This window comes from Eupeodes corollae, chromosome 2, assembly GCF_945859685.1.
Source record: "Eupeodes corollae chromosome 2, idEupCoro1.1, whole genome shotgun sequence".
NCBI lineage: Eukaryota > Metazoa > Arthropoda > Insecta > Diptera > Syrphidae > Eupeodes > Eupeodes corollae.
The window spans coordinates 154,286,062-154,298,232 of NC_079148.1; the positions used below are offsets into that span (position 1 = coordinate 154,286,062).

Genomic DNA, 12,171 nt, shown 5'->3' on the forward strand with positions numbered 1-12,171 from the left:
CACGTATTGTTATTTCTTACTCCAATGGGGCCATTTCTTAATAATCGCATAGAGGGAATCCCCTGGACTATCTGTAGAACTGAATTGCCTATGACCAAAAAGTTTATAGCCGCTTGATAATTTTCCCAAGCGAACACCTTCAGCTATTAATGATTTGGCTATGTTAAGTGCATTTTCCGTAGGTTCTTCATAGCTAAAAGTTCCAATAAATGATATGCCGATACTATCAGCATTATGACCCCTTGTATGTGCTCCAACTTTACTCCAACCTCTTCCCTCATAAACATTGCCATCGTTTCCGATAAGGAAATTATATGCAATATCACTGAAGCCTAAAATGTCCATTTGTTGTTTTTGGATGTTTTTGATTTTACCTTCACAGACCCTCTGTACCAATGAAAAATAATTAAGTTGCGTTTACTGAAAACGATTGCAAAGGTGTGTACACAAAATTTTGACCTTACCCTTTCGTTACACGGACCAGAAGCAGTATGACTTATTATAACCTTATCAATTGGAATCCTAAGGTTATCAATATCACCATCTGGTTCTTGAGCTTGCCATTCAGATCTTGAAATCAATTGCATGCAAGTTGCACCAAATGTCCAAATTAAACAAAGACAAAAGCTTAAAATCAATTTTGCCATTTTTAACGAATTTATGTTTATTCGTTTTAACTTCACTACGTGTATACGACTGGTAATACAAAATACACAACGGAAACTGACCTAACAAATGTATTTGCACTATTGACGATTTAATTTAGTCTTATCAAAATTACTTCAGCTGGGGAATCACAAAAGAAATGTTTTCGTTTTACTTATGATAGCCGCATAAAGCACTCAAATATCAATTAAATGACTGTTGACTGATAAAGTATAGGGACATGTTCTTAAATAATTGATTGAAGACAGACCTAGTGGTATCGGCTTTTGAGCGCCTTCGTTTTAGCTCATTTGATTTTTTAGCGTACACCTGGGCGTATGAGTACTTTTGTTCTAATCGAAAGTGAAAAATATCTTATCCCAAAATTTGGGAGTGGGGGAAATGCAATTTTTGTTGTTTTGAAAAATCATTTTAGTCTTGATTAAAGTGGTGTAACTCTCCGGGACGAACATAAACATCAACCAACATGCGTCTCCAGCCAGCTTGGTCCTCTCCCACCTGCGTGCACCACCTGAGTCGCGGTTTTCCTCTACTGTGCAGTTCCTAGGGATTCGCTAAAGACCTTTCAGACTGGACCATTCTCTCAACATAACCCAGCCATCTAAGCCGTCGGACTTTTATTCTTGTGACTAGCTCAGCGTCGCTGTATAGTTCAACGTTCTATCTTCTTCTCCACTCTCTTAAAATGGTCAAACTTCTAGTTCAAAATGCATTATTTAAGTAAATCAGATTTCTTTTTATTAAATATCTTTTTTCAAGAAGAGAATAATTTTGATGAGTTATTATTGGGAAACTCATCTACAAAATGGTCGTCAGCTTAATTTTCTTTTGTTCGCTAAATATCCTTACCCCAAAAAACAGCATTAATACAAAAATAAGAGAAATAAAGAAATAAAACAACAGAAAAGAAGACAGCAATAAATAAAGATAGCATTCAGTTCAAAATACTCGTTTTTTTAGTTTTGTTTCTTTGTAATACTGGAAATTCGTAAGTATTCCATTTTTATTAATTCCTCCTATTTAAACGCTATTTTTTGTTTTTGAAAATATATGAATGTATATAAATATGAACTTAAAAAAGAATTAATAAAACAACTAGTAATTTCCAACAAACTCAATTATCAAGGTGGAAGATAGCGAGTATACATAAAAGTAAATATATGTTTGTATATATGTACATATATATTATATTTATATACATATATACGAACTTATAAATATATATTTGTTTTTTTAATTTTAATTTGTTTATAATTCCATATCTAAAAAATCTGATTCTTTCGATCGGAAAAATATTCGATTAGCCATTTTCGTCCGACATCGGCCGTTTCATCATCACCAGATTGCTTGCGGAGTACTTTTAGGCACATCGAATCGGATATATTGGGACTATTCTCTTCCAGTTCCTTGAGTTCCTCCTCATCGTCGACAATGCACTCTTCTTCGCATTTGATTTTTTCCGAACTCTTGAAAAACGAACGTTCGGTCTTTCGTAGGAAATTGTACAACGCAACACAGCCCAAAGTGATCTTTCTTGCGTTCTCGCTGTCAATTCGAAAGGGCGACGAAAGTATCGGGAATATATTGGTCAGCATGCGTAGAGCGCTCTCCGAGTTGTATTCTACTCGATCCATGGCACAGCAGTATTTGTATTCGGGACTGCCATAATTGAACCACGTGGAACTTTCACTACTACTGTACGGGACGTACTTGAGAGTATTCAAGAGGTATGGTTTAACAGGCAGGGCTCCGTGACCGACAAAGAAGTAATTCGGTCCAGTGTCGGGGTGTTTTGGCAAATTTAGCTGATCCTGTTCTATTAGGTCTTTGATTGTGGATGATTCGAAAACTTTTTCGCCATTATTGGGGCTGGGTTCGACATTGGCATAAACAAAATTATCATTGCTGTCTACGATGCCCGTTAATATCAAAGTGTCCTCGCCGTCGCTTTGTTTGAGGGGATGTTTGTTAAACGTAATGTGTTTCATTGTTAGACTACCAATGCAATTTGGAACTCGAGTTTTTTTGTAATACGCACAGGAAATGGTTTTCCATTCTTCTTCAGTCTTTGGGGTGGAAATGAAATGATCCTTTAGTATTTCATAAATATTCATACAGATGTCGCCGATCATCTTCAATATCACAGGTTTTGATGCTCGGAAACAGTAGTTTCTACATGAATGGAACTCGCCTGTTGAAGAAAATACAAAGTTATTTAAATTGATAAAATATTTTCTTAAAATTAATCTCTAAGAAAAAATACAACAATAATAACGAAATTATTTTATATGAACTCAAAAAGACAAATGTAATGCTTAGAGTTGTCCAAAATAAAAGGGAATTACTTTAACAAGGCAAACAATGTTTCGCAAAATTATTAGGAGTGATGAAACAAAATCTTAGCGTTCTCAAGGAAATATTTGAAGTGTGGTGAATCATTGATAAGTGCAAGTCCCAATTTTTTGTATTCATTTTAATATTCGACGAATACGTGACGGGCTTCTCTGACTCAAAATTCTCTCAAGATCAAAAAGTCAATAAAAAAGATTGCGATTTTTACAGAAAAGAGAAGTTAAAACTCCACCCTTACAGAATACAAGTTGTTCAGTATCTCAACGAAAGTGGCTATCCTTCGCGAGAATCCATCGTAACAACAATGCTGGTACATTTTCGGAGAGCACTTAAGCTTGAAAACATGTTATTCAGTGATGAAACACATTTCAATATTAATGGGTATATTAGCAAACAAAATATGCAACATCCCTAACGAACGACATAAAAGACAGTTGGGTATGCCATTTCAGCGAGCGGGATAATTAACCCTTAATTTGTTTAACCAAGGTAAGACTGCGCCGGTGTAATGCCGTAAAATAGATGAATTTTTGTTACCTTAATTGCAGCTGTATTCAGAATACAAGACCAAACACGATTTTAACAGGACGGTGCCACTTCGCTTCGGATGGGAAGGCTTAGCACAATTTTTCCACATAAATTGATCAGCAAGTACGCAGAAATTGCAGGCCGGCTCGGTCACCAGACCTTGTCAAACCTTACGAGTTGTTTTTATGGGCATATTCCAATGGAGAGGTTTCAAAAATAATTACCAGACATTTCAGGTTCTGCACAAAAAAAAAATCACAATGAAAATGAAAGCATTAATTCAGCGCTTTGTTGTCGCGTAATCGCCGGTCCTTCTATCTTCATTTCCTCTTACTAAATAAATGGCAAAATGAACCCTTTTAACACGAACAGTTCAGTGTGTTGGCTATTTGGGACGGATGTTTATAGTTGCAATACTTTTCAATAGCTTTTAGATTATCAGCTCATCTCTTGGTTCTTCTTTTTAAAGAATGTGATTGTTGTGATACATCATGCTTTAAATCACTTCTATAACTATTTCAATGTAAGGGTCGCGATATACTTTGCTAATTTTTATATACCAAGGACCATTTTTTATTCCCAGAAATATTTTTTGGAATGTATGTAAAGTAAGGTTAAGGTAGATATTGTGTCATATCTGCTAATTCCTCATGCCAAAAAATGTATGGCAATATGAGAAACCCAACTGGAACGGTCTCAACGACTTCTTCAGGAACTTTAACTGGTCACTTCACTATGCTTTCTCGATAGTGATGTGGATTCCAGCGCAGATAAGGTTACAAACTCAATTCTTTGTGAATTGAGAAATGTGTTCTTCAACGCTGGCAAAACCACTGGTCTCTTTGAAAACTGGAAAACTGCATTTGTCCAGCCTATCCCTAAAAAAAGCGAATCATCCTTCCCCTCTAACTATCGTCCAATTGCACTTACATCTCTTCTTTCCAAGGTCATGGAAACGGTGTTCAATTTTCAGCTTAAGAAATATCTACACGCTGGTGTGCCCCAGGGCTCCGTTTTATCTCCGACGCTCTTCCATATTTTTATAAATGATCTATTATTGTTTCGCTGACGGCAGTGGACTACCAACGGCAGCGTATGATAAGCTATTAAATTCTGATCTTGACAGCATTGTCCAATAAAAATCAAAAAACTACTGTCGCCGAAGTGTAATCATCCCCCAATGCCACTTTCCATGAGTGATACTTGCATCGAGTAGACGGAACAACTATCAGTCCTAGATGTGCATCACAAACCAGTTGTTTTGGAGTGATCATATATTTAACATCGCCAAAAATGCTGCTAAAAGTTTAGGTTTTCTCCGACGATGCAAGAAGTTTTTTTACCCATCCTGACCTGGCTATAATTTCCAAAGTTTTTATTCATCCGAAACTAAAGTATAACTCTCATATTTGGGTTGGTGCTCCAATAACGTACTTGAGTCTTATGGATAGAATTGAAAAAAGAGTTCTAAATATGATTGGAGATCGTTTGCTTACCGAGACATTTGCTTCTCTTGAACACCTCCGTTTTATAAAAAATACTCTAGCGAAATAGCCATTTGCATTCCTCCCCTTAAAAAATTTAACAGTAATACCCGTACTGCTAGGAATGCCCATCAGTTTATCCTTGAGCCCAAATTCGGACGTACTGTTAAGTACAGAGATTCTTTCTTTAGCCGCACTACACGAATGTGGAATGATTTACCAGGCTCAATTTCCCACTCATTACAATGTGCAGACATTCAAAACTAATACGCATCGGTTTCTCCTCTCTTATCCTATCCTCCTTTCCTAATTGCTCGCACTGTGTTTAATTATTATAAGGGTATTCATGACCCCTTTAGTGCGCGCACAATACAATTTAGTTTGATACGTCAATTTCGCATTTAAACATTGAATTTATCGAAATCATTTTGCGAATTTCCTTTTAAGGGGGTATTCTGGTCTAGAAATAAAAAAAATCGATTTTTTTTTCTTCATATTTTCATAGTTTAACTATTTAAGAATATGTCTACGAGAGGATTTTCCCAAATTCAAATTATTTTCGGAGAAAAAAGTATTTTGCTGAGCAGCCATCCAAATCGGTTGGGCTGCAACTAATAGAACAAAAGACATAAAGGGTACTTTAAACGCGTTTTTCTCAGTGCTGTCTTTTTGAATCTGATACCCACGATTTCTCAGGTTCTGCCGAACCGATTTACTTGAAATTTAAAGAGAGTCTTCTTTAGGGACTTGTCTACGGAACTCCGTCCATCCCCAAATTTTTATTTTTACTATTTTTAACAAATTGAAGAATGTTCAAAAGAGTGGTATTTTTTTTTTAGGCAGTCGCCATTTTGTTAAAAAAAATGTTTGTAACTTTTCCGTAGTTCCAGACATTGCGACATTGTTGTAGATTAATAATCTTTTTCAGTTTTTGATTTCAGATTTCTAGGATAGTTAAAATCGTGGGTATGGTCACGCACCAAATTTTTAAGACGCACCACTCCATCAGCTGATAACTAACGGAATTTTTATTTTTTTTTTACTTTTTTATTTTTTTGTATGCTTCTAATGTGAATAAATAACGTATAAAAAATTTGATGGTAAAATTGTAAAAATTACCTAAAATTCATGTCTCTAGACCAGAATACCCCCTTAAGGAATGAGATCAAAATTAATTAATCGAGACAACATAACAGAAGATAAACAAAATTATTACAACTATTCCACTTAGCGTAAATTTGACAGACATGATTTTTCTAAGAAAAATACTATACTTATTTTTTTGTCTAGAGCTGTACCTTGCAAAATGTTTAAACTTTAAGAGTTTGAAAGGGATTCTCATATTTTATTGTGTGTTAACTAAATGTAAAAATTAAAATTGTCGAGTCTAAAAATATTCTATTCTCCTACGATCAACAAGATCTCTTTAACATCGAAAATCTATTTTTTAATCAAAGTTACTCAAAATAAACTATTTTAAGTTTCTTTAAAGTTATTATACTAAACTAATTATACCTACGTTTAATTTTGTTTTATACAACAACAATAAATATGTACAAAAATATAAATCAATTAAAAACCATTTAGGTAACTCTATTTGATTAATCTTATTTTACTCTAAAATAATTACCTATCTCCAACCTTAACTTACAACTTACAGAAACGTCACAAAAACATAAGAACATTATAAAATAAATTAATTAATTCTCTATTATAACAAAACCAGTGTACATACATAGAAGTGCCCAACTATAAAACCAACTCTACCAGTTGAGTATGTATGCGATTATTTACTTTTTTTTCCTATTACTTACTATACGTCGTCATTAAATAACATGACGAAATACTAACCTAATTATCAATAATAAATTCTTAAATATTAAAACAATTAAAAATGTCAAAAAAGAAACAGAAGACAAACTCTCAGAAAATGATGCATTCTAAACGTTTTCAATTAATTCTTCAAAAGCCAACAAACTGTGCTGCTCCTCACTTCCAAACGCTTTGAAATGTGCATTAGGTACTCGTAGTAGATAGAAAAGATAGTATACCAAAAATGCAATACACCGAGTTTGAATTATCACTTTTATTGAAGAAGCAGAAAAAAGTCATCCCCTAATTTCTCAATTAAACACACAAAATCATCCCCTGCAAAAAATAATTCCCCATCGATTTTTTCTCAATTATATTTTATGCAAAACCTTTTTGTTTGCTATTTGCTTTTGTTTAATTCTTTTTGATAACCAAAAATCAGTTTTTAATTAGGCCTAATATCTGAATTTTATTATCTCTCTGTTGAGCTGTGCGACTGTGACTGGTTTGTTGTTGATTTTTTGATGAGAAAAGAAAAACAACAAACAGTTCGTGCGTGATGTGAATCACGTCAAGCTCTGTGTCAGGTTCTGTGTCTGTTCTCTGACCAAATCTCATCCAAATTAAATTACCACAAAAAAAGGACACACCCCACCAATATTATTTTTTGATAACCCAGAATTCCCGATCCGGGAACAAAGTGCATTATGTAAATGTAAATCATCATTAAAAAAAAAATAAAAACCTGATGTTCCCTTGGGAGAAGAAAAATAACTAAATTTTCATATGAAAACATTGCATTGCAGAGCCTACTAAAAATGGCCTCCATCAATAGGAACACGACCACCAAGTTATGATGTTATTATGATGAATTTTCATAAAGAAAACAATACTTTTCTTTATAAATAAACTGTAAACTTACCTGTAGCTAGATATTTAAGCGTTATGGCGAGACGTTCCTCGGCACTGAAGAATTTCTTCTTGCGATGTGGCTGATAATTTGTAATGAGTGGTCCCAGTTTATTGACTAAAAATCGAAACTGCTTCTCCGTGATGTCGAAGAAACAATTCAGATGATAGATTTCGTTGCTGCGGAATTGGATTTCCTTGAGAATGTTTTCTTTAGCAGTGAATTGATTCTGGTTCTTCCGCAACCACTCGCGTGTCCATTCGAGGCGACGTTTGCAGTGCAAAATCCCAGCTAAGTTGTTCATGTTGACCGTATTATCCTCCCGCAGGACTCCAATGAATTTTATTTTCAGATGATCCATACTTTTCCAAGTAAGATTGATTTGATACGATTTTATATAATTTTTTTCTTTTTAATTTGTATTTGGTTTTTCTTTTGTCGTCCGTCTCGTGTTTCGTCGAAGTGGAAGTCGAAGGAAGAAATTTAAGTTTTTTTGATTTTTGTGTGTGGAAAAAGTTTTGGAGTTTAGAATTACAATTAAACTCGCTTTAGCGAATCAATGAAATTAATACATTTTTCCACAGTTAATTGAAAATGTATGATTGGGTGTATATTGTAATTCTAGGGCAGCGTTTTATTTTTTTTGGTGAATATATTTTTTCGTTTCGTTGGAGTTTTTCTGTCGCTGCTGCTTTTTGGTTTTTGGATGACAAAAGGAAAATTTCTTGTTTACCTCCTGCTTCCAACGAAAAAACAACGTTGGATGGTCTCGCTCGCCGGAAATCAGCTGATTACAGTTGTGTGAACGAGAAAAGTAGATGAAGTGCTGATTAGCTGAATTTAACGTGTGTACACAAGGCATTTGGTACTTTTATTCTAATAAGATTTATTTTTATGTTCACGTTTATGTGGTTTTGGTTCATCTAGTACATACTAGAGAGGAGACGTTTTTGACTTTGAATTAGGTACAAAACTAAATATAAAGGAAATACCAACACGAGATTTCAAATTCCAATTTGACTTTCTCACTGAGATTTTAATATATTCATTTTTTTCTGAAAATAAAAATAAAACAAGCCAGAAGCTGTTGAACTATTCAAAGCAAAATTCCAAATCTTACACGAATATCTATCTCAAAATCGAATGGGTGTTTTTTAGAGTTGGTATTATTTCCAATATGACAATACTTGTTTCAGATTTGGCCTTTTAACAGCTGTCAATTGATGTTTGCTCAGTTTGTTATGCCATTTTATAATAAAAGATTAACTGCGGCCAATTTTGTTACCGTAAAGAAAAACGAAACAATCAATTTAAACCACATGTTTAAAAAAATCCTTTTATAAAGCTTTTTATGATTGGGCTGATGTGAGTTTTGTATTAAATACTAGCAACCAGGGCGTAGTTTAATTTGTTAAAAAATAGATTAATTCTAATTTTATTACAAAATATACATTCAATTTTTAACATAAGGACTTCTTTGCAATTGAATTTTGACCGATGGAACCTATTCGAGATAAAACATTAATTTTAAAGAGTGAAGACATTCCTTTAATTAATTTCTTAAACTTAAATTGATCTAAAGAAACTTGAAGCATCCATTGTCCTGAAGATTATACGTATACAGCTCTAAATCTTCCATCAAAATAAAATTTGGTGTAGGTTTGATGAATATCTGTTCATGTTGTCAAATAATATTGTCAAACGAGAAAAATAAAACAAAGTATTTGCAAACAGAATTTTTAACAGTCTGTTTGATGAAGCGTTCATGTCTTCAAATTTGAATCATTTAAACCCAATATGCAAATTTATTGATAAATCCAAATCTTTATATCACCAACGTAAATTATTTCGGTTTGAACAGCGATTAAAAAAGTACAGTGTAGGTACAGGCCTAAGAAATACATCGAGTGTTATTGTCAAACGAACCTAAAATAACGTTGAAAAATTGTTTAGCCCGGAACGTACCCACCACTTAAATGTCACGCAAAAGTGGTTATTTTATTTCTTATATTCTTGTCAATTGTCAAAGTTTCATTAAACTGCAATAGCGGATAAATAAGAATTTTTCAAAACAAATTTTGCCAGACTTTTAAACAAATAAAACTCTACTCATACAAATAAAATGTACAACAATGAATGCATAGCAATCAAAGATATAAAACCTGGTTTAAAGAATATCAACGTTATTTTCATAGTCTTGGAAATAGGAACAGCAACAGTGACAAAAGAAAATCGTGAAGTTCGTAATTTCAAAGTTGGTGATCCGACAGCTTGTATAAATGTATCAATTTGGGATGAACCCGGTAAATTAATCCAACCTGGTGATATTGTGAAATTAACCAAAGGCTATGCATCCATTTGGCGTCATTGTCTCACTCTGTATTCGGGAAAGAATGGAGATATCCTTAAGATGGGTGAATTCTGTCTCACCTTCAACGAACAACTCAATATGAGCGAACCTAAACGACCAGAAATGCCAATGGTACTGAATCCTCAAATGACAATATCAGTTCCTGGATTACTCTCGAATAATGGTGCTGCCAATGGCAATCAAATTGTTCAGAATCGACCTCTGGCAGTTCCTTCTACGGCACCAAATGTTGTTCCTCCTCTATCTAGTCAAGGACAAAAGTTACAAACCCAACAAAGTCGGACCATACCAACAGCTGACGCAGCCAAACCCATTGTAGGGATGTCGGGGCAAACTAATGTCCAGCAGAAGCCCAATCGTGTTGCGCGTAACAACCAACCTAGAACGAATGTTAAGGCGGACCGCAGATAATAAGGCTGCAAGAGAATATAGTAGTTTAGTAAACAGTTGACTAAGAAGTTTGTGCAACTTGTAGAGTAGCATTTTATAAATTTAAATAAATTAGTATTTTTCAATAAAAAACATGAAATTTTTAATTTATGTCATTATTATTTTGTTATTTTCTGTGGGTTATTTAAGGCTTTCAAAAAGTAATGCAAAGGACGGTTATTGTAACTTTATAAATAATATATTTTGAGTTTCACCCTGGAAAATATTTCACATAAAACATTTTAATTCGACAGGAATTTGAAAAACTCTTAAAAATGAAACCCACAGCGGAGTAAAACTGAAATGATTCGTTATTTCAGGAGACAAATTTATGAATTAAATGATTTTAATAGAGAAAATTATCAAGCATTTAATATGGGAGATAATGTTTTAGTTGAATTAGAAGATTGACTCATATGGGTTACCAAAAAAGCTGAATACTATTCTTCATTTCAATTAGAAATTATTAAGATGTAAATTTTGTTCCACACGTCTTTTTCAGCGATTTCAATTACAGTGGTGGTCCAGTATAATGAACTCAGATTTTTGAGAACCTTGATCTCTCCAAACTTCTTCAAATTGTCCGAAAGCAAAACTCCTCTTTTATAATTGATAATAATTTCAATTTTTCCTTCCATTGTAAGACGTTTGTGCGACAGTCATTTTTGTTTTACCATCTGAAATTCGTTATTTGTTCGTTATATAGAATACCTAATGGACTAGAAAAAAGTGATCGTAATATCAATCATTCGTTATATCGGCATTCGTTTTACTGGACCACCACTGTGCTTCAAAATTAGTTAACGAAATTCTACGGAAAAATTAGAAATCTAAGGATATTTTTTTACAAAGCGATATTCTAAACGGTATTGTAAGTGCTCAACGTTGTGCCAATAGAATGAAAAAAAAAGATTTTACAACAAAATAATGAATAAACTTTCGAAACATATATAACGTGGACTTAAAATATAATCTGCAACAAGTTATCCATTCAAAATCTTTTAAAGTCAGTTCAAAACAACAAATTAGGTTACCTTTTCATATTAGGGCTATAATTAATATAATTTTATTCAAATATTTTATGTTTTTTTTTCAATTGAGCTAGAATATAATGTTAAGTTAAAACTTTTATTTGCCAGCATCATTCATTCCTTTGGGAAGACTGAGCAAAGAGTTAATTAGTTCAGAGTTGCGTTTGGTCATCATTCCAGATATTCCATTTCCATAGTATTTGCAGGGATTGTTAGAAACTGGAGCTTGAAGAGTTGATAGCCAATTGAGGAGCTCTCGAGTATACTGAAGAATATTAACAGAATGAGAAAAAATGAAAATGATATCTTCAACATTTAAAAGAAAATATTAAAATATTACTTCTTTATCCAAAAATCTTTCCTCATCGGGAGTAGGCAATGCAACTGAAAGTCCCAACCAAATTACAACAACAGCCAAGAAGATGATAGCCACTTTAACCATTTTTACTTGTTTTTAGTTTTGTTTTTTTAGAAGAGATATGTTTATCTGGTTTGAATTCAAGTAGTGAACTGATAACAATTGTGGATTGTTCTAGTTCTTTTATAGTGAAAAGAACAAAGCCAAAATTGATACCTACAACCGACGAC

At 33.4% G+C, this 12,171-nt stretch overlaps 4 protein-coding genes across 4 annotated transcripts; 1 reads left to right on the forward strand and 3 right to left on the reverse strand.

The window, feature by feature from the left end:
• Positions 1 to 748, reverse strand: LOC129946371 (peptidoglycan-recognition protein SD-like). The gene is made up of 2 exons (XM_056056526.1): positions 465 to 748; positions 1 to 387 (listed from the first exon to the last, which is right to left on the reverse strand). The coding sequence occupies exons 1-2, from the start codon at positions 645 to 647 to the stop codon at positions 10 to 12; spliced, it is 561 nt and encodes a 186-aa protein (XP_055912501.1). The 5' UTR covers positions 648 to 748; the 3' UTR covers positions 1 to 9.
• A 633-nt stretch (positions 749 to 1,381) lies between these two features.
• LOC129946370 (uncharacterized) lies at positions 1,382 to 8,527 on the reverse strand. Its single transcript, XM_056056525.1, has 2 exons — positions 7,765 to 8,527; positions 1,382 to 2,857 (listed from the first exon to the last, which is right to left on the reverse strand). The coding sequence occupies exons 1-2, from the start codon at positions 8,111 to 8,113 to the stop codon at positions 1,929 to 1,931; spliced, it is 1,278 nt and encodes a 425-aa protein (XP_055912500.1). The 5' UTR covers positions 8,114 to 8,527; the 3' UTR covers positions 1,382 to 1,928.
• A 1,229-nt stretch (positions 8,528 to 9,756) lies between these two features.
• Positions 9,757 to 10,659, forward strand: LOC129945824 (SOSS complex subunit B homolog). Its single transcript, XM_056055755.1, has one exon. The coding sequence runs from the start codon at positions 9,875 to 9,877 to the stop codon at positions 10,532 to 10,534; it is 660 nt and encodes a 219-aa protein (XP_055911730.1). The 5' UTR covers positions 9,757 to 9,874; the 3' UTR covers positions 10,535 to 10,659.
• A 918-nt stretch (positions 10,660 to 11,577) lies between these two features.
• LOC129947666 (protein PDF) lies at positions 11,578 to 12,109 on the reverse strand. The gene is made up of 2 exons (XM_056058302.1): positions 11,924 to 12,109; positions 11,578 to 11,848 (listed from the first exon to the last, which is right to left on the reverse strand). Exons 1-2 carry the CDS (start codon positions 12,023 to 12,025, stop codon positions 11,681 to 11,683), a joined length of 270 nt encoding a protein of 89 aa, XP_055914277.1. The 5' UTR covers positions 12,026 to 12,109; the 3' UTR covers positions 11,578 to 11,680.
• Between the last annotated feature and the right edge of the window lie 62 nt (positions 12,110 to 12,171).

Excerpts from the sequence above, each read along its gene's own strand:
- LOC129946371 (XM_056056526.1), bottom strand. The coding sequence starts at position 647 with ATGGCAAAATTGATTTTAAGCTTTTGTCTTTGTTTAATTTGGACATTT. Across the intron at positions 388-464 it reads CTGGTCCGTGTAACGAAAGG|AGGGTCTGTGAAGGTAAAAT; the intron begins GTAAGGTCAAAA and ends TCATTGGTACAG.
- LOC129946370 (XM_056056525.1), bottom strand. The coding sequence starts at position 8,113 with ATGGATCATCTGAAAATAAAATTCATTGGAGTCCTGCGGGAGGATAAT. Across the intron at positions 2,858-7,764 it reads GCTTAAATATCTAGCTACAG|GCGAGTTCCATTCATGTAGA; the intron begins GTAAGTTTACAG and ends TTTCTTCAACAG.
- LOC129945824 (XM_056055755.1), top strand. The coding sequence starts at position 9,875 with ATGTACAACAATGAATGCATAGCAATCAAAGATATAAAACCTGGTTTA.
- LOC129947666 (XM_056058302.1), bottom strand. The coding sequence starts at position 12,025 with ATGGTTAAAGTGGCTATCATCTTCTTGGCTGTTGTTGTAATTTGGTTG. Across the intron at positions 11,849-11,923 it reads AAAGATTTTTGGATAAAGAA|TATACTCGAGAGCTCCTCAA; the intron begins GTAATATTTTAA and ends AATATTCTTCAG.